Below are 23224 nucleotides of genomic sequence, written 5' to 3'. Positions count from 1 at the left end.
ATGACATCACGAGCCTCCGGCCCACATCGCCAGTGATCTGGCACGGAGCGAAGTTCGCTCCGTGCACTGGATGTCTGGGGTGCAACAGCCAAAAGCTATCCTTTGGAAAGGGGATAAGATGTCTAGGGGTGGAGTACCCCTTTAAAGGGAATCTCCATCTAATATTATTATCATGTCGTTAGGTTTTTTACCCGTATTTCTCCACTGACCAAAAGGGGTTGCCTGAAGCCACAATATTGTGGTGCATAGGTTGGGATAAAATCTTTAAACAAGAAGACTAATTTTCCCCGATCTCCTGCCTCATCCTTCTCTTTGTACCAATGTGCTGCCCAGCCAAAATTGGGGAATGTTGGGGAAAAGTTTTGGGAGGAAGTGTCAGGTAATCGGAGACTGTTGGGAGGAAGTGTCAAGGAATCAGGGTCTTTTTGGAGGAAGTGTCAGGGAATCGGGGACTGTTGGAACGAAGTGTCATGGATTTGGGGACTGCCGGGAGGAAAGAGTCTGGGAATCGGGAACTGTTGGGAAGAAGTGTCAGGGAATCAGGGACTGTCAGAACGAAGTGTCATGGAATCAGGGACTGTCGGGAGGAAGAGTAAGGAAATCAGAGACTGTCTGGAAGAAAGTGTCAAGGTATCGGGGACTCTCGGGATAAAGAATCAGGAAATAAGGTACTCTCGGGAGAAAAGTGTTGGGAAATCAAGACAGGTGACTATTACATTTTATTTATTTATAATTTTTTTGCACATTATCTGCCTGAGCTTTTTTAACAGCATTTATTGATAGGCTTTATAGCAAGCCCCCGTGGACATATGTAACAATCGTCAGCAGATATACCATTGTCATGAATGGGAAAGGTGTCTGAATCTCTGGGTCATGCTTCACCCCTTCTGGCCCTAGAATAAACATAACACCGTGTATCATCATTGCCTGGAATGTTCCTTTCAAATGCAATAAAATAATAATATTTTTTTATTCATAACTCGGTTTCCATAAATTCCAAATATTTCATTTCGCAGCTGCCAACTCTATAACTTTCTTTGCAAATGCTTCAAGTAAATCAAGGTGTCAGATGTAATTTATTGTCCAATTTTTTTTCAGAATCTGTAGAAAGCTGAAGTGTTACTTGAGCCCCACCACTGCCCCTTTTCTCTGCTGCATCCAAACTTTTTGCGGTTGGGACTTATTGACTCATATTTTTTATTTTGATTGGATTTTATTGTTAGACGAAGAATAACACAAGTGGTTTTCATTTCGAGATGTAGGGATTTGCCCATATTGACACGTCATAGGAACAACTATAGTCAAGCAGCTGGGTGGAAGTAAAGAAGTAAAGAGCTTGGTTGACCAGAGCTGCCAAGTGAGGCCTGAAAAACCAGCTCGGGGGCTTTTATGAGGAATCCCATACACATTTATGTGGCCAAAATTTGTCCAGTTCTGCCACTCATCCACAATTCTTGGTAGGAGAATTAGTGCACATTTGGATGGACACAATCATGTCGATCCTCACTCAACTGGACCAATATCTTTATGACCCTACACTATGTGGGACGTTGTAAAACCTCAACCTTATGGCTGAGACAACGTAAAGGGGTTGTCTGGGGAGCAGAAAAGATATGACCTCTTCTGCTCCCCATTGCTCTATTTCTACCCTGCCAACATCTTGGAAGTATACCTTCCAAGACGAGAGGAGGCAGGTACCAAATTTTGATAATCGCAAGTCCAATAGCCATCCGAATCTCATTATAACATCCACGACATTGTGCGACTATTGGACATAGCATGCAGGCATGGTTTCACCCGCAAGTGATGGTCACTATTTGGTGTCCGCCCCTCCCGTCTCAGAGGGTTTACTCCAAGACTTGGACAAGGTGGAAGTGGAATGCTGAGGAGCAGAAGAATTAATACCTTTGCTGCTCCCCTGACAGCCCCTTTAAAGATGTACTCCGCCCTAGACATTTTATCCCCTATCCAAAGCATAGGGAATAAGATGTCTGATCTCCAGGCTGGCATGGTAGCAAGCTGAAAGCTTCCGTGTTTGTGATGTCACCCCCCCCCCTCTCCATTCATGTCTATGGGAGGGGGCGTGATGGCTAGTAAATAGCCGTCACGCCTCCTCCCATAGACATAAATGGAGGGTGTGTGACAGCTGTGGTCGCTTGTCATCCGACATCAAATGACTGGGGTGCCGCTCGAGATTGCAGGCCCCCGCAATCAGACATCTTATTCCCTATCCTTTGGATAAAATGTTTAGGGTTGACTTACCCCTTTAAGACAGCAAGTCATACCCAAAGTGTTCTACCTACATTATTTTTCGGGATACAGATGGCTGCCACCACAACATGCCTTATCATCTATTTAGAACCTTAAAAAGAAAATGTCCCCTAATATTAATTGAATGAAACTAGTCCACTAAAGGATCACCCAAGGACCGCAGTCTTAACATAATGATGATAATTGGACACAGGGCACTGGGGTTGGGCCCTCAAAATATTTTTTTTCTGGCAGACTCCAAAATAGCACTCATTGTTTACATTGGTGGTGATGTACATATAGGTACGTATTGAGGGTGTTGCAATTGCCTGGGGTGTGTCTTGGCTGGCATGTAGGTTTGCCTAAAGAAGTGGGGCAAAAAGACTACCACATAGGTAGGTGTTTACCCATTATAGTCCCAAGGCAGAGACCTCAATGCCGATGTCTATGAGGCCAAATTTGACAACCCTAGCCATCTTGGTCTGTGGATCTGGTAACCTAGGATCAACCCACCATTAAGATTTATCCCATAGGACAGGTAAGTATGGTTGTCATCCGTTTCACCCACACTACACACCTGTACCAACAGGTTAGTGCGGGCAACACTGATGACAGTTTTTCTATATTGTTAGAGCAACCCAATCATGTTCATTTCCGTAGAATCAGGGCCCATCATTCTAATTCCCAAAGGTTGGATCCATACTTTTTGCACTGTGCATAACCTGCTTTACTGATGCACCCTTTAACATAAAATTTATGCATTTTGCCCATTGCTACTTTATGGTCCATATCACTACCGGGGGGTCCTACCTATGAGCCGGCAGAGGCTCCATATGGCACACATCTATTTTTATTCAGCTCCGCACCTCCCCTCTATTTACAATCTAGAAAAAGGCTTCTCTGTCTTCTTTATCTCCATTGAAAAGTCTCTTGGCTTGAACCTGCGCCAAAGACATCAGCTCTTCAGCTGCGCTTGACAGAAGCCGGGCGCAGACGATCCATCCCGTACCTCCCTTTCTCATCGTTCCTTAAATGACGTGTCACTCAGGATGACTGCAGCCGTCAGGGCTTGTGTTCAAAACAATATCTGGTTTTTATCTCCTCTCTAGAGCGTCTGCGAGGATCACTCATCCCCCGTTAAGCGGCCGAGCGGATGATTGATTTAGGGGATCGGTAATTGGCGCGATGGTTACACTGTCATTTGTAAACGTGTCAATGGTTGAACGGGGAGAAAAAATGTGTTTATAAAATCGATGTCATCTACAAAAAAATTGTCTGCTCCCTATGACTGCAGTGTCTAGAACAGAGGTCTTCAAACTGTGGTCCTCTAAATGTTGCAAAACAATCATTTCAAGCATATACGGACAACCACGATGTTGCAAAACTACAACTCCAAGCACGCCCGGACATCGAACGGCTGTCCGGGCATGCTGCGAGTTGGAGTTTTGCAACAGCTGGAGGTCCACCTAGGCTCTATCTGGTCTGGTCTTGTCCATGCCACTGGTCTGGTCTTGTCCATGCCACTGGTCTTATCTTGCCCAAGCCACTGGTCTGGTCTTGTCCATGCCACTGGTCTTGTCCATGCCATTGGTCTGGTCTTGTCCCTGCCACTGGTCTGGTCTTGTCCCTGCCATTGGTCTTGTCTTGTCCATGCCACTGGTCTGGTCTTGTCCATGCCACTGGTCTTGTCCATGCCACTGGTCTGATCTTGTCCATGCCACTGGTCTGGTCTTGTCCATGCCACTGGTCTTATCTTGCCCATGCACTGGTCTTGTCCATGTCACTGGTCTGGTCTTGTCCATGCCACTGGTCTTGTCCATGCCACTGGTCTGGTCTTGTCCCTGCCACTGGTCTTGTCCATGCCATTGGTCTGGTCTTGTCCCTGCCACTGGTTTGGTCTTGTCCCTGCCATTGGTCTTGTCTTGTCCATGCCACTGGTCTGGTCTTGTCCATGCCACTGGTCTTGTCCATGCCACTGGTCTGATCTTGTCCATGCCACTGGCCTGGTCTTGTCCATGCCACTGGTCTTATCTTGTCCATGCACTGGTCTTGTCCATGCCACTGGTCTGGTCTTGTCCATGCCACTGGTCTTGTCCATGCCACTGGTCTGGTCTTGTCCCTGCCACTGGTGTGGCCTTGTCCCTGCCACTGGTCTGGTCTTGTCCATGCCACTGGTCTGGTCTTGTCCATGCCACTGGTCTTGTCCATGCCACTGGTCTGGTCTTTTCCATGCCACTGGTCTTATCTTGCCCATGAACTGGTCTTGTCCATGCCACTGATCTGGTCTTGTCCCTGCCATTGGTCTGGTCTTGTCCATGCCACTGATCTTGTCCATGCCACTGGTCTGGTCTTTTCCATGCCACTGGTCTTATCTTGCCCATGCACTGGTCTTGTCCATGCCACTGATCTGATCTTGTCCCTGCCATTGGTCTGGTCTTTTCCATGCCATTGGTCTTATCTTGCCCATGCACTGGTCTTGTCCATGCCACTGATCTGGTCTTGTCCCTGCCATTGGTCTGGTCTTGTCCATGCCACTGGTCTTGTCCATGCCACTGGTCTGGTCTTGTCCATGCCACTGGTCTTGTCCATGCCACTGGTCTTGTCCAGGCCACTGTTCTGATCTTGTCCATGCCACCGGTCTGGTCCATTCCACTTGTACATGCCACTGAGAGCTTGTGCCCTTTTGGGATTTCACTTCTGGAGGTCTAGGGGAGGTGTGTTTGGCCATTGGTTTCCTCACCTCCCTGCAACATGGGGTCCATATTTTCACAGGGATGCCACCTAGATGTTGACTCCTTGGCTGACACTTGATGGTATCCAGGAGTATTGTTGGGGGACATCTATCATGGACCCTTTTGGTACAGAAGTTGTGGGGGCTTCTCTCCTTTAGGAGAAGGGCTTGTGATAGACTACATCCTTGTGGACTAGAAAGAGCAGACAGCAGCTAGAAAGAGTGTCCCTATTACTGGAGGACCCTACATTATGCAAGTGATCTCCAAACTGTGAACTTCTAGATGATACAAAATTCCAAAAAAAAGAGTATGTCTCCATACGGTGGACCTCCAACTGTTGCTACACTACAACTCCCAGCATGCCCGGACAGCCGTTGGCTGTCTGGGCAAGCTAGGAGTTGTAGATTTGCAACATCTCGAGGTCCACAGTTTGGAAACCACTGCATTACACACAGACCATTGATTTTAATTGGAACTGTGTAATACTTCACTTCCCCTTCGGGGGCGCTGCAGGGAGAATGAACACTGCGTGCAGTTTCCGTAGCTGATTACAGCCTATCACTATGGTTCTCTGCACAAATTCCATATCAATATAGTTTTGTCTTTCCAGTCGGAGAGGTGATAAATTATTAAGGATACCCAGAGAGGGTAACCTGCCCTTGTTTTCATGTATTTACACAGCACATAAAATGAGAACACTATTCATGTGACTCCTTCATACAGAGATCCCTCCGGCTGTCCAGATGACCCACTTATCTAGTGCAAGGCGTGTGTAGAATTCTGTATCTGGTGCTCGGATACTCCGGATTTGCTGCACTAATACACAAACAAGTCCCCACTCCTATATATAGCTGGGATGTGTGCGTGAACACGGAGGCCGCCAGGCGCTGGATAGCGTGGGACTCAGGATAACAGCGCCTTATCGATCAGAAGGGAAAAATCTATATTCTCTCGGACCTGTATATTAAAATATAAATTACTCTCCCGCTCGGCCTAAACGTATAAGACATCACACCGCGAAATAAAATGACTGTTTTATTTACCTAATAGAAAATCAATCGGTTTGGAGACGGGCCTCGAAAAACTGGAGAAAAAAAACGTACGTAAAATTCACGGGGAGTGACATGAAATACTGCAGAATGAAGATGAATATATATATATATATATATATATTATGATATTTATATATTTATATATATATATATATATATATATATATATATATATATATATATATAGTTTTTGTTGTTTTTTTTTTTATTTAAAAAATATACAATTAAATTATAAACTGTGAATGGCTGCATTCTGTATGGACTGTGATTTGTCGAGGACTGGGATCTATATAGGATCTAAATGTATGGAGGACTGCAAGTTTACAATCTATGAGGAACTACAGCCTGTGGAAGCTATAATCTATGTAGGACTATAATCTATAAAGGACTACAATCTATAAAGGACTACAATCTATGAAGGACTACAATCTATAGAGGACTACAATCTATAGAGGGCTACAATCTATAGAGGACTACAATCTATGAAGGACTGCAATCTATGAAGGACTACAATCTATAGAGGGCTACAATCTATTAAGGACTACAATCTATTAAGGACTACAATCTATGAAGGACTGCAATCTATTAAGGACTGCAATCTATGAAGGACTACAATCTATTAAGGACTGCAATCTATGAAGGACAGCAATTTATAGAGGACTACAATTTTTACGAAGGACTACAATCTGTAAAGTACAACGATCTATATGAGACTGCAATCTATGAAGGACAACAATCTATAGAGGACTGTAATCTATAGAGGACTACAATCTATGAAGGACTGTATTCTATAGAGGACTGTAATCTATGAAGGACTGTATTCTGTAGAGGACTGTAATCTATGAAGGACTGTATTCTATAGAGGACTGTAATCTATTAAGGACTACAATCTATAGAGGACTGTAATCTCTGAAGGACTACAATCTATAGAGGACTGTAATCTATGAAGGACTGTATTCTATAGAGAACTGTAATCTATGAAGGACTGTATTCTATAGAGGACTGTTATCATTGAAGGACTACAATATATAGAGGACTGTAATCTATGAAGGACTACAATCTATAGAGGACTGTAATCTATGAAGGACTACAATCTATAGGGGACTGTAATCTATGAAGGACTACAATCTATAAAGGACCGTAATATATGAAGGACTACAATCTATAGAGGACTGTAATCTATGAAGGACTACAATCTATAAAGGACTGTAATCTATGAAGGACTACAATCTATAGAGGACTGTAATCTATGAAGGACTACAATCTATAAAGGACTGAAATCTATGAAGGACTACAATCTATAAAGGACTGTAACCTATGAAGGACTACAATCTACAGAGGACTGTAATCTATGAAGGACTACAATCTATAGAGGACTGCAATCAATGAAGGACTACAATCTATAAAGTACTGTAATCTATGAAGGACTACAATCTATAAAGGACTGTAATCTATGAAGGACTACAATCTATAGAGGACTGAAATCTATGAAGGACTGTATTCTATAGAGGACTGTAATCTATGAAGGACTGTATTCTATGGAGAACTGTAATCTATGAAGGACTACAATCTACAGAGGACTGTAATCTATGAAGGACTACAATCTACAGAGGACTGTAATCTATGAAGGACTACAATCTATAGAGGACTGCAATCAATGAAGGACTACAATCTATAAAGTACTGTAATCTATGAATGACTACAATCTATAAAGGACTGTAATCTATGAAGGACTACAATCTATAGAGGACTGAAATCTATGAAGGACTGTATTCTATAGAGAACTGTAATCTATGAAGGACTACAATCTACAGAGGACTGTAATCTATGAAGGACTACAATCTATAAGGGACTGTAATCTATGAAGGACTACAATCTATAGAGGACAGCAATCTACTGAGGACTCCTAAACACTTCAATGACACATAGAGGAAAACACATGATTCTGGCAGCGATCGCTGCTCCGGAGCACCACATGCAGCTGATTTCACGTTACTTAATAAGCCTCTATGTGCGCCGACAGCTGGTGAGGCTCCAAGTACAATGGCTTCGTCTTCCCCTTCTGTCCGCTGCGTCTTTTCTGATGTTTCCTCATCTGTTCCCGCTACTTTTGTTTGCATAAACTGACAATGAAGATGTTATTGAAGAGATATTTTCTTTCCGAAATCCCTTAGTGCAGGGTTATGTGTCTGACTACAAATCCATTGTGAAGCACCTGCTCTCATTTTATCTGCCCATAGAGGAGGAAAATAGGAAGGTTCACAGCTGGATTACCGTCTCTGAGGAAAGAGCCGGAATAATGGCGTAATGGCGGCTGCGAGACAGAGAAATGGGATCAGCTGGAGAGGGAAAGGAATAAACCTGGATGTCAGGAGAGGGGCTAATTTATATGACCACCCTATGTCCTGACCCAACAAGGGCATAATGACAAAACTAACAGGATCATAGAGATCAATGATGCCGAAAAAAAACGGACCCTAAAATACGCAATCTTCCTGGGATTTCATTGGTACCAGAGCGACAGCAAGAGCACAATGGGGACCAGAATGACCATAGTTACCGTTCCTAAGTCCCTGCCAAAAATGCCCTCAAAACGACTCAGAATGCCCCCAAGGCCCTGGGGCTGGCCTCATGATGGGTAATGCCCCTTACGGTACCGTTTGTGGGTGACTGTACAAATAACAAAAATGTGTATTGTCTAATCATTAAAGGGGTACTCCGGTGCTTAGACATCTTATCCCCTATCCAAAGGATAGGAGATAAGATGCCTGATGGCGGGAGTCCCGCCGCTGAGGACCCCCGGGATCATACACGCGGCACCCCGTTTGTATTCAGTCCCCGGAGCGTGTTCACTCTGGGACTGATTACGGGCGACTACAGGGCGGGCGGCGTGTGACGTCACGCCCCCGCCCCCGTGTGATGTCACGCTCCGACCCTCAATGCAAGCCTACGGGAGGGGGCGTGACAGCTATCAATGACAAAAGTTCATCTCAATACTTTGTTATATAAATATTTATTGGCAATAACAGAGGTCAAACATTTTCTGTAAGTCTTCACAAGGTTTTCACACACTGTTGCTGATATTTTGGCCCATTCCTCCATGCAGATCTCCTCTAGAGCAGTGATGTCTTGGGGATGTTGCTGTGCAACACGGACTTTCAACTCCCTCCAAAGGGGGTGAGATCTGGAGACTGGCTAGGCCACTCCAGGACCTTGAAATGCTTCTTCCTTAAACGCCTTCATTGCCCGGACGTTGTGTTTGGGATCATTGTCATGCTGAAAGACCCAGCCACGTTTCATCTTCAATGCCCTTGCTGATGGAAGGAGGTTTTCACTCAAAATCTCACGATACATGGCACCATTCATTCTTTCCTTTACACGATCGTCCTGGTCCTTTAGCAAAAAAACAGTCCCATAGCATGATGTTTCCACCCCCATGCTTCACAGTAGGTATGGTGTTCATTGAATGCAACTCATCATTCTTTCTCCCCAAACATGACCAGTTGAATTTTTACCAAAAAGTTCTACTTTGGTTTCTTCTGACCATATGACATTCTCCCAAGACTTTTCTGGATCATCCAAATGCTCTCTAGCAAACTTCAGACGGGCCCGGACATGTACTGGCTCAAGCAGGGGGACACGTCGGGCACTGCATGATTTGAGTCCCTGGCGGCGTAGTGTGTTACTGATGGTAGCCTTTGTTACTTTGGTCCCAGCTCTCTGCAGGTCATTCACTAGGTCCCCTGTGTTGTTCTGGGATTTTTGCTCACCGTTTTTGTGATAATTTTGACACCACGGGGTGAGATCTTGCATGGAGTGCCAGATCAAGGGAGATTATCAGTGGTCTTGTATGTCTTCCATTTTCTAATAATTGCTACCACAGTTGATTTCTTTAAACCAAGCTGCCTATCGCAGATTCAGTCTTCCCAGCCTGGTGCAGGTGTACAATTTTGTTTCTGGTGTTTTTGGTCTTGGCCATAGTGGAGTTTGGAGTGGGACTGTTTGAGGTTGTGGACAGGTGTCTATTAAACTGATAACAGTTCAAACAGGGGCCATTAATACAGGTAACGAGTGGAGGACAGAGGAGAATCTTAAAGGGGTACTCTGCTCCTAGACATGTCTGATCGCGGGGGTTCCACCGTTGGGGACCCCCGCGATCTCGGCTGCAGAGCCCCCGCTGTCATCACTGCACAGAGGAAACTCACTCTGTGTGTAATGACGGGTGATACAGGGACGGAGCATCATGACATCACAGCTCCGCCCCCTCATGACGTCAATGCCCCCTTAATGCAAGTCTATTGGAGAGGGAATGACGGCCGAGATCAAGGGGGTCCCGCCACTAGGGATAAGGGACAAGATGTCTATGGGCGGAGTACCCCTTTAAAGAAGAAGTTACAGGTCTGTGAGAGCCAGAAATCTTGCTTGTTTGTAGGTGACCAAATACTTATTTTCCACCATAATTTGCAAATGAATTCTTTAAAAACCAGACAATGGGATTTTATGGATTTTTTTCACATTATGTCTCTCATCTTTTTAAGTGGGAGAACTTGCACAATTGGTGGCTGACTAAATACTTTTTTGTCCCACTATAACTATCATATAGTGCTCAAATAATACAACCACATAGTGCTCATACAATACCAACATATATTTCTCCAATACCATCGCCATACAATCCTCTAATGATACATCCATATATTGCTAAAACTATACCAACGCACAGTGCCCAAAAAACATTACCTTATAGTGCTCAAATAACATCACCATTCAGTGCTCAAATAACATCACCATACAGTGCTCAAATACCATCACCATACAGTGCTCAGATAACATCACCATACAGTGCTCATATAACATAACCATACCGTGGTCAGATAACATCACCATACAGTGCTCAAATAATATCACCATACAGTGCTCAAATAACATCACCATACAGTGCTCAAATAACATCACCAAACAGTGCTCATATAACATAACCATACAGTGCTCAGATAACATCACCATACAGTGCTCAAATAACATCACCATACAGTGCTCAAATAACATCACCAAACAGTGCTCAAATAATATCACCATACAGTGCTCAAATAACATCACCAATCAGTGCTCAGATAACATCACCATACAGTGCTCAAATAACATCACCAATCAGTGCTCAGATAACATAACCATATAGTGCTCAGATAACATCACCATACAGTGTTCATATAACATAACCATACAGTGCTCAGATAACATCACCATTCAGTGCTCAAATAAAATCACCATACAGTGCTCAGATAACATCACCATACAGTGCTCAAATAACTTCATCATACAGTGCTCAAATAACGTCACCAAACAGTGCTCAAATAACATCACCATACAGTGCTCAAATAACATCACCATACAATGCTCAGATAACATCACCATACAGTGCTCAAATAACGTCACCATACAGTGCTCAAATAACATCACCATAGAGTCAAAATAATACTGAAAAACAATGCTGATACAACAATATATATAATTCAGTAAAAATGTCATAAGATGTTTATAAAAAAAAAAAAAAAAACTAAATAACTATCATTAAGATTTGGGGTGGTCCCACATCTTGGGTGGCAGGTATTCTGTGACGCCACCTTCATTGCACACACCCCACAGGCAAGCCCTGGAGATCACCTCTTATGCTGCCATTGCTGCTGTCATTCTACAAAGTAAGCGTTGATGGAATAGCTGCAGATGTCATTGGGAATACAAGGGTTAATGTAAGTTCATCCGCTCCTGATGTTGTTCCGCACATAGGAATGATGAATTTAAGCAAAGTCCTATTTATAGCTCCATAGACGTAGACAGTCGTTTTTTTTTCCGCTGCCCGAACATATATTTTACGACTGGAAATGTTTCTGATCCTTGGCTGATGCTGTCATTGGGGAATTCTCAGACCAACTTTCTCTTTGGTAAAAATAAATATATCTTAATGTATACATGTTCTGGCCGTAAAGATTCAGGAGGAGGATTTACTGCAAATGTTGCCTGGTATCACAGCTCAGTGGCATTCAAGTGAAAAGAGCTGAATTGTAATACCAGGCATAGCCTATGGGCAAGGGTGGCACTGTTCCAGGAAGAATGCAGCCAGGGAGGACAGGGATAGATCACTACAAGTGGGCGGGGATAGAACATGACAAGTGGGCGGGGACAAAACATGACAAGTGGGCGGAAATAGAACACCAATAGTGGTAGGGGATAGAAGATGATAAGTGGGCAGGGCTAGAACACCACAAGTGGGCAGTGATAGAACACTCAAAAAGTTAGCGGGGATAGAAAACCACAAGTGGATGGGGATAGAACACCACACATGGGCGGGGATAAAACATCACACATGGGCGGGGATAGACCACCACATGTGGGCGGGGATAGAACACCACAGGTGGGCAGGGATAGAACCCCACAAGAAGTTGGCAAGAATAGAATACTACAAGTGGACTGGGATAGAACACTCAGGAAGTGTAGAACAGCACAAGTTGGTGGGGATAGAACACTGAAAGTGGGTGGGGATAGAACACCACAAGTGGGTGGGGATAGAACACCACAAGTGGGCAGGGATAGAACACCACACATGGGCGGGGATAGAACACCACACGTGGGTGGGGATACAACACCACACGTGGGCAGGGATAGAACACCACATGTGGGCGTGGATAGAACACCACATGTGGGCGTGGATAGAACATCACAAGTGGGTGGGAATAGAACACCACGAGTGGGTGGGGACAGAACACCACAAGTGCACAGGGATATAATACCACAAGTGGATGGGGATATAACACCACAAGTGGACGGGGATAAAACACCACAAGAAGATGGCAAGGATAGAATACTACAAGTGGGCAAGGAGAGAACACCACAAGAAGTGAGCAGGGATAGAACACCAGAAGAAGTGAGCAGGGATAGAACACCAGAAGAAGTGAGCAGGGATAGAACACACAAGAAGTGATCAGGGATAGAACACCAGAAGAAGTGAGCAGGGATAGAACACCACAAGAAGTGAGCAGGGATAGAACACCCCAAGAAGTGAGCAGGGATAGAACACCACAAGAAGTGAGCAGGGATAAAACACCAGAAGAAGTGAGCAGGGATAGAACACCACAAGAAGTGAGCAGGGATAGAACACCACAAGAAGTGAGCAGGGATTGAACACCACAAGAAATGAGCAGGGATAGAACACCACAAGAAGTGAGCAGGGATAGAACACCAGAAGAAGTGAGCAAGGATAGAACACCACAAGAAGTGACCAGGGATAGAACACCACAAGAAGTGAGCAAGGATAGAACACCACAAGAAGTGAGCAAGGATAGAACACCACAAGAAGTGAGCAAGGATAGAACACCACAAGAAGTGAGCAAGGATAGAACACCACAAGAAGTGAGCAGGGATAGAACACCACAAGAAGTGACCAGGGATAGAACACCACAAGAAGTGAGCAGGGATAGAACACCACAAGAAGTGAGCAGGGATAGAACACCAGAAGAAGTGAGCAGGGATAGAACACCACAAGAAGTGAGCAGGATTGAACACCATAAGAAGTGAGCAGGGATAGAACACCACAAGAAGTGAGCAGGGATTGAACACCACAAGAAGTGAGCAGGCATAGAACACCACAAGAAGTGAGCAGGGATAGAACACCACAGGAAGGGAGCAGGGATTGAACACCACAGGAAGTGAGCAGGGATAGAACACCACAAGAAGTGAGCAGGGATTGAACACCACAAGAAGTGAGCAGGGATAGAACACACAAGAAGTGAGCAGGGATAGAATAACAGAAGAAGTGAGCAGGGATAGAACACCAGAAGAAGTGAGCAAGGATAGAACACCAGAAGAAGTGAGCAGGGATAGAACACCACAAGAAGTGAGCAGGGATAGAACACCGGAAGAAGTGAGCAGGGATAGAACACCAGAAGAAGTGAGCAAGGATAGAACACCAGAAGAAGTGAGCAGGGATAGAACACCACAAGAAGTGAGCAGGGATAGAACACCACAAGAAGTGAGCAGGGATTGAACACCACAAGAAGTGAGCAGGGATAGAACACCACAAGAAGTGAGCAGGGATAGAACACCACAAGAAGTGAGCAGGGATAGAACACACAAGAAGTGAGCAGGGATAGAACACCAGAAGAAGTGAGCAGGGATAGAACACCACAAGAAGTGAGCAAGGATGGAACACCAGAAGAAGTGAGCAGGGATGGAACACCAGAAGAAGTGAGCAGGGATAGAACACCAGAAGAAATGAGCAGGGATAGAACACTACAAGAAGTGAGCAGGCATAGAACACCACAAGAAGTGAGCAAGGATAGAACACCAGAAGAAGTGAGCAGGGATAGAACACCACAAGAAGTGAGCAGGGATAGAACACCACAAGAAGTGAGCAGGGATAGAACACCAGAAGAAGTAAGCAGGGATAGAACACAAGAAGTGAGCAAGGATAGAACACCAGAAGAAGTGAGCAGGGATAGAACACCAGAAGAAGTGAGCAAGGATAGAACACCAGAAGAAGTGAGCAGGGATAGAACACCAGAAGAAGTGAGCAGGGATAGAACACCAGAAGAAGTGAGCAGGGATAGAACACTACAAGAAGTGAGCAGGAATGGAACACCACAAGAAGTGAGCAAGGATAGAACACCAGAAGAAGTGAGCAGGGATAGAACACCACAAGAAGTGAGCAGGGATAGAACACCACAAGAAGTGAGCAGGGATAGAACACCACAAGAAGTGAGCAGGGATAGAACACCACAAGAAGTGACCAGGGATAGAACACCACAAGAAGTGAGCAGGGATAGAACACCAGAAGAAGTGAGCAAGGATAGAACACTACAAGAAGTGAGCAGGCATAGAACACCACAAGAAGTGAGCAAGGATAGAACACCAGAAGAAGTGAGCAGGGATAGAACACCACAAGAAGTGAGCAGGGATAGAACACCACAAGAAGTGAGCAGGGATAGAACACTAAAAGAAGTGAGCAGGGATAGAACACCACAAGAAGTGAGCAAGGATAGAACACCAGAAGAAGTGAGCAGGGATAGAACATCACAAGAAGTGAGCAGGGATAGAACACCACAAGAAGTGAGCAGGGATAGAACACCACAAGAAGTGAGCAGGGATAGAACACCACAAGAAGTGAGCAGGGATAGAACACCACAAGAAGTGAGCAAGGATAGAACACCACAAGAAGTGACCAGGGATAGAACACCACAAGAAGTGACCAGGGATAGAACACCACAAGAAGTGACCAGGGATAGAACACCACAAGAAGTGACCAGGGATAGAACACCACAAGAAGTGACCAGGGATAGAACACCACAAGAAGTGAGCAGGGATAGAACACCACAAGAAGCGAGCAGGGATTGAACACCCTACAAGAAGTGAGCAGGTATAGAACACCACAAGAAGTGACCAGGGATAGAACACCACAAGAAGTGAGCAGGGATAGAACACCAGAAGAAGTGAGCAAGGATAGAACACTACAAGAAGTGAGCAGGGATAGAACACCACAAGAAGTGAGCAGGGATAGAACACCACAAGAAGTGAGCAGGGATAGAACACCACAAGAAGTGAGCAGGGATAGAACACCACAAGAAGTGAGCAGGGATAGAACACCACAAGAAGTGAGCAGGGATAGAACACCACAAGAAGTGACCAGGGATAGAACACCACAAGAAGTGACCAGGGATAGAACACCACAAGAAGTGACCAGGGATAGAACACCACAAGAAGTGAGCAGGGATAGAACACCACAAGAAGTGAGCAGGGATAGAACACTACAAGAAGTGAGCAGGGATAGAACACCACAAGAAGTGAGCAAGGATAGAACACCACAAGAAGTGAGCAGGGATAGAACACCACAAGAAGTGACCAGGGATAGAACACCAGAAGAAGTGAGCAAGGATAGAACACCACAAGAAGTGACCAGGGATAGAACACCACAAGAAGTGACCAGGGATAGAACACCACAAGAAGTGAGCAGGGATAGAACACCACAAGAAGTGACCAGGGATAGAACACCACAAGAAGTGACCAGGGATAGAACACCACAAGAAGTGACCAGGGATAGAACACCACAAGAAGTGACCAGGGATAGAACACCACAAGAAGTGACCAGGGATAGAACACCACAAGAAGTGAGCAGGGATAGAACACCAAAAGAAGTGAGCAGGGATAGAACACCACAAGAAGTGACCAGGGATAGAACACTACAAGAAGTGACCAGGGATAGAACACCACAAGAAGTGACCAGGGATAGAACACCACAAGAAGTGACCAGGGATAGAACACCACAAGAAGTGACCAGGGATAGAACACCACAAGAAGTGACCAGGGATCACCAGAAGAAGTGAGCAGGGATAGAACATTACAAGACGTGATCAGGGAAAGAAAACCACAAAAAGTGAGCAGGGATAGAACACCACAAGAAGTGAGCAGGGATAGAACACCACAAGAAGTGAGCAGGGATAGAACACCACAAGAAGTGATCAGGGATAGAACACCACAAGAAGTGAGCAGGGATAGAACACCACAAGAAGTGAGCAGGGATAGAACACCACAAGAAGTGAGCAGGGATAGAACACCACAAGAAGTGACCAGGGATAGAACACCACAAGAAGTGACCAGGGATAGAACACCACAAGAAGTGACCAGGGATAGAACACCACAAGAAGTGAGCAGGGATAGAACACCACAAGAAGTGAGCAGGGATAGAACACTACAAGAAGTGAGCAGGGATAGAACACCACAAGAAGTGAGCAAGGATAGAACACCACAAGAAGTGAGCAGGGATAGAACACCACAAGAAGTGACCAGGGATAGAACACCACAAGAAGTGAGCAGGGATAGAACACCAAAAGAAGTGAGCAGGGATAGAACACCACAAGAAGTGAGCAGGGATAGAACACTACAAGAAGTGACCAGGGATAGAACACCACAAGAAGTGACCAGGGATAGAACACCACAAGAAGTGACCAGGGATAGAACACCACAAGAAGTGACCAGGGATAGAACACCACAAGAAGTGACCAGGGATCACCAGAAGAAGTGAGCAGGGATAGAACATTACAAGACGTGATCAGGGAAAGAAAACCACAAAAAGTGAGCAGGGATAGAACATTACAAGAAGTGAGCAGGAATGGAACACCAGAAGAAGTGAGCAGGGATAGAACACCACAAGAAGTGAGCAGGAATGGAACACCAGAAGAACTTGGGGGGGGGGGGGGGGGGGGGGGAGGGGCTGGTAGGACATTCAGCAGGAAATTAACTGGTTTACATGGTGGCAGTAATCAGTCTATCCATGTCATTATGTAGGGTGGGAAATGGAAAGTGAAAAGTAATAGATTGATGGAATAAATAAGCTTTCCAGCAGCACAGAGTATTTTAGGGGACAATATACTGAGGCAGTGACCTGTCTATGAGTGGGATTGATGTTAGTAAGGAAAGCACCGAAACCACTAGACGCAGTGCCATGATGAAGGATGGAAATAATGATGGTAAAAAAGTCTAACATAAAGGTCATCTCCTAGGCACAGCTGGGTGATCATACAGTGGTGCCCTCCATTATCTTGTTGATATATAATGTACTGGGGTATATAGCAGGGTGATCATACAGCGGTGCCCTCCATTATCTTCATGTGTAATGTAGTGGGGTATATAGCAGGGTGATCATACAGCGGTGCCCTCCATTATCTTCATGTGTAATGTACTGGGGTATATAGCAGGGTGATCATACAGCGGTGCCCTCCATTATCTTCATGTGTAATATACTGGGGTATATAGCAGGGTGATCATACAGCGGTGCCCTCCATTATCTTCATGTGTAATGTACTGGGGTATATAGCAGGGTGATCATACAGCGGTGCCCTCCATTATCTTCATGTGTAATGTACTGGGGTATATAGCAGGGTGATCATACAGCGGTGCCCTCCATTATCTTCATGTGTAATGTACTGGGGTATATAGCAGGGTGATCATACAGCGGTGCCCTCCATTATCTTCATGTGTAATGTACTGGGGTATATAGCAGGGTGATCATACAGCTGTGCCCTCCATTATCTTCATGTGTAATGTACTGGGGTATATAGCAGGGTGATCATACAGCGGTGCCCTCCATTATCTTCATGTGTAATGTACTGGGGTATATAGCAGGGTGATCATACAGCGGTGCCCTCCATTATCTTCATGTGTAATGTACTGGGGTATATAGCAGGGTGATCATACAGCGGTGCCCTCCATTATCTTCATGTGTAATGTACTGGGGTATATAGCAGGGTGATCATACAGCTGTGCCCTCCATTATCTTCATGTGTAATGTACTGGGGTATATAGCAGGGTGATCATACAGCGGTGCCCTCCATTATCTTCATGTGTAATGTACTGGGGTATATAGCAGGGTGATCATACAGCGGTGCCCTCCATTATCTTGTTGATATATAATGTACTGGGGTATATAGCAGGGTGATCATACAGCTGTGCCCTCCATTATCTTCATGTGTAATGTACTGGGGTATATAGCAGGGTGATCATACAGCGGTGCCCTCCATTATCTTCATGTGTAATGTACTGGGGTATATAGCAGGGTGATCATACAGCGGTGCCCTCCATTATCTTGTTGATATATAATGTACTGGGGTATATAGCAGGGTGATCATACAGCAGTGCCCTCCATTATCTTGTTGATATATAATGTACTGGGGTATATAGCAGGGTGATCATACAGCGGTGCCCTCCATTATCTTCATGTGTAATGTACTGGGGTATATAGCAGGGTGATCATACAGTGGTGCCCTCCATTATCTTGTTGATATATAATGTACTGGGGTATATAGCAGGGTGATCATACAGCAGTGCCCTCCATTATCTTGTTGATATATAATGTACTGGGGTATATAGCAGGGTGATCATACAGCAGTGCCCTCCATTATCTTGTTGATATATAATGTACTGGGGTATATAGCAGGGTGATCATACAGCAGTGCCCTCCATTATCTTGTTGATATATAATGTACTGGGGTATATAGCAGAAGGTCTGTGCAGAGTAATCTACAGATCCCACCCATTATCTATGAGATGGATTAGACCAGGCTGAGATAATACTCCTCAGTGCTCTAATACCTGCAGTCAGGAAGGAGTTAATACATTTTCTCGTTTTTTTTTAGCCAAAATAACATATGGAGCCCTGAGTTCTGGCTTCTGATCATAAGTCCTGATTGATGGGACAAAACCCGAGTGTTATAAGGAGCCGAGAAATAATGCATATGGGGGTGAGATAGATAGATATGAGATAGATAGATAGATAGATATGAGATAGATAGATAGATAGATAGATAGATAGATAGATATGAGATAGAGAGATAGATATGAGATAGATAGATAGATAGATAGATATGAGATAGAGAGATAGATATGAGATAGATAGATAGATAGATATGAGATAGATAGATCGATAGATATGAGATAGATAGATAGATAGATAGATATGAGATAGATGTGAGATGGATAGATATATATGAGATAGATATGAGATAGATATGAGATAGATATGAGATAGATATGAGATAGATATGAGATAGATATGAGATAGATTGATATGAGATAGATAGATAGATAGATATGAGATAGATGTGAGATAAATAGATAGATATGAGATAGATAGATAGATATGAGATGAATAGATAGATAGATAGATATGTGGTGTCTGGGGTGTTGCAATGGTGAATGAAGGGTCTGGTGGTATTAACACTTAATTTGTCGTGACGCCAGGTTGCGGTTTGCTTAGTATGGGAGATCCTGCCGCCAACCAGCCCACAAATGGCAGGGATAATAAACAGAATGGCCCTCATTTACTATTCTAAACCCGACCTCTTTTGTCGGGTTTTTTTGTCGCATTTTTGTCTGCGCCATGTCGCAGATATCGTGTGCCAGTCTGCGACACTATGCAACATTTTTTCCCGACGGACCCGATGTGGATTCTCCCAAACCCGAAAAAGGGGCGTTACCCGACATTTCTGAGCTTTCCCACGTATTTATTAAGGTTTCCAACCCGAATTTGTTGAATTGTTGTGGATTTTTTCCCGACAGCTCAGAGGAGTTGGAAACCAAAACCTACAAAACCCACGTGCGACAAACAGGATGCGACATAATAATAAATACCAGGGGAAAAAAGCAGTCGGGTAAGAAAGCAACATAGACTTACAACCCGATTTTCTTAGTAAATGAGGGCCACTGTCCACAGCAGATTTTATGAGATAACGTGAACTTTTACTAAACTTCTTATGCAAACGGTCTTTACAATTAAACAGTTTCTCTTGAGGTAACCGGGATGCAGGTTCCTCACAGGCTTTGCTGGAACTGATAGTATTTAGCTTTAAGCAGCCCACTGTGCTACTAATTATATGATTTGAGTGGAATAGTAGTCAGACATGATTTCTAGGTTGAGCTTTATAACTCACGGTTTTAGTGGCTGCTGGTTCTTTAGGCTTTGGCCTAGTTGACATGAATTGAGATTGTGCTTGCTTGATAGTCCGGAACTAAGAGCGGGAACAAGAGAGAGAATTTAGTGACTGCAGCCCCTCATATTCTAGGGGGGCTGGACTAATCCCATTGGCTGCAAAGCCTTTAAGTCCTGAACTGCTACGTTTCGGCAGTCTCTCACTGCCTTTTCCAAGCATAGTAAGTGGACAAACATGGAGAGTATAAATACCCTCCTCAATACATGTGCAATTAATCATGTCAAAAACAATTAACAAGTGTAAACATATCAATAAAGTGCATTAGGAACAGCGATCACTTGCTGTATGCCGTATTTTTCGCCGTATAAGACGCACTTTTTCTTCCCAAAAAGTCGGTGCATCTTATACGGCGAATACACCCCTATCGCGGCGGTCCCTGCGGCCATAAACGGCCGGGACCCGCGGCTAATACAGGACATCACCGATCGCGGTGATGCCCTGTATTAACCCTTCAGACGCGGCGATCAAAGCTGACCGCCGCGTCTGAAGGGAAAGTGACACTAACCCGGCTGTTCAGTCGGGCTGTTCGGGACCGCCGCGATTTCACCGCGCCGGTCCCGAACAGCCTGACTGAATAGCCAGGTTAGTGCTCAAGGACACCGGGAGGGACCTTACCTGCCTCCTCGGTGTCTTCTCCGTTCAGGGATCCCCTGTATGGCCAGCGCTCTCCTTCCTCGTCATCACGTCGTCGCGTACGTGCGTCAGCGTGCGTAACGACGTGATGGCGGCGACGGAGAGCGAGGATACCCGGCCGGCAACAGAGACGTTCCGGAGCGACGGGGACGCGGCGACAGCGATGGAGCGACATCCAGGGCAGCGGTGACGGGTCCGGAGCGGCGGGGACACGTGAGTATTACCTCCTATGCAGTGGTTTTCAATCTGCGGACCTCCAGATGTTGCAAAACTACAACTCCCAGCATGCCCGGACAGCCAACGGCTGTCCGGGCATGCTGGGAGTTGTAGTTTTGCAACATCTGGAGGTCCGCAGGTTAAAGACCACTATTGGGTTCAAAAATTTTTTAGATTTGCACCTAAAAATAGGGTGCGTCTTATATGCCGGTGCGTCCTATAGGGCGAAAAATACGGTATATATCATTATATAAAGTGCACAGTGTACAGTGCAAAACATTCAAAAATCATGTAAAGTGACGGTGCAGATTAAAATCATTATTAAAAACAATATATAGAGGGGCGGACACTCACCACAAACGTCACCATGTAAACATTAGGCATCAGGAAATAATAGCAGTGCAGGCGCGAGCTAAGCCCGCGTCTGTGTCGGGAGGGAGCCGGAAGATTTCAGCCGTGAGGGAGCACCAATCATAGGTGCGCACCCGCGTAGCCACGGCAACATAGTCGCCACCGCCTCGCGCATGCGCAGCCACATCAGTGACATACACGGCAGCCATATTATCTAAGGGCAAAACTGTGGGCAGTTGAAGATCACACAGACCTATTAAAAAACAGTCATACAGGGAGCATATAAAGAGGACAGATATAGCACATTAAGTTCACATTTCAGCACCCCCATTGGCCTCAGTTCTTGGTGTTAGTCAGCCCCACACCCCCTGATAAACCCGGACGGATAGATAGATAGATAGATAGATAGATAGATAGATAGATAGATAGATACTTCTAGAACAAAGATATAGATGAAACATGAGTATATAGATAAAACATGAGTATATAGATAGAACATGAGTATATAGATAGAACATGAAAAGCTATACAGCTGTAATGCAATAAATGAAGATATGAAACTATGAAATGATGAGGTACTTAGCTTGCAAATTTGGCACCAAATAGCGTGGACCGTCCCACCACGGTAAGGTGACCTCATTCTGGGACGGACCCTACACTGTGAATATGCCTCTGTGTGAACAGTACAACAGGCATTGCAAGGTCTGAAACATCCAAGGCACCTTATATACACCTAATAGAGGTGGGTGGGGTGCAGGAGCCAACATGGAGGTAGCCACTCCCCTGTATGTGCAATACAACCAAAGGATAAATTGCGCCAGCATTTGGCGCCAAATTTGCAAGCTAAGTACCTCATATTTTCATAGTTTCATATCTTCATTTATTGCATTACAGCTGTATAGCTTTTCATGTTCTATCTATATACTCATGTTTTATCTATATATTCATGTTTCATCTATATCTTTGTGATAGCAGTGTGCTGCTGTATTCTCCTGTTGCTGTATATTTAGCCCAGCAGCTTGCACCTGCAGGCCAGGTTTTTACAATAGTTTGGATCAATAGTGCTGGCCAATTTATCCTTTGGTAGATAGATAGATAGATAGATAGATATAGATAGATAGATAGATAGATAGATATAGATAGATAGATAGATAGATATGAGATAGATAGATATGAGGTAATGGAGGTAATAAACCTGTATAAATCCTTGCGGACTGCATAAAGAATCATAATAATAAATGGTGATGACCTATAATAGATGAAGTTATGAGGGGACGGATACAGATATAGTGAATGTTTAAAGACATTTATTCTCCGGACTCAGTTTTTCCCATATTTCCTCTCAGCAGAGACACATATTCTTCTCGGTCCTGTTCTGCTCTTTCCTCTATTATTATTATTAATCTTCTGACGCCGCCGTCTCCATCTTTCCTCCCGTTTCTTTCATTAGTCTTTG

General features: G+C 44.6%; 2 protein-coding genes across 4 annotated transcripts in view; both read left to right on the top strand.

Annotated features, from left to right (window-relative positions):
• SHISAL1 (shisa like 1) overlaps positions 1-23224 on the top strand; it is a 118856-nt gene that overhangs the window by 33177 nt on the left and 62455 nt on the right. The gene's annotated exons all lie outside the window — the stretch shown is intronic.
• LOC130367493 (putative uncharacterized protein ENSP00000383309) lies at positions 14303-15421 on the top strand. Its single transcript, XM_056569916.1, has one exon. The coding sequence runs from the start codon at positions 14303-14305 to the stop codon at positions 15419-15421; it is 1119 nt and encodes a 372-aa protein (XP_056425891.1).

Source organism: Hyla sarda, chromosome 4, assembly GCF_029499605.1.
Source record: "Hyla sarda isolate aHylSar1 chromosome 4, aHylSar1.hap1, whole genome shotgun sequence".
Taxonomy (NCBI): domain Eukaryota; kingdom Metazoa; phylum Chordata; class Amphibia; order Anura; family Hylidae; genus Hyla; species Hyla sarda.
Note: the sequence above shows the minus strand (reverse complement) of the source record. Positions and strands in the feature narration are given on the sequence as shown.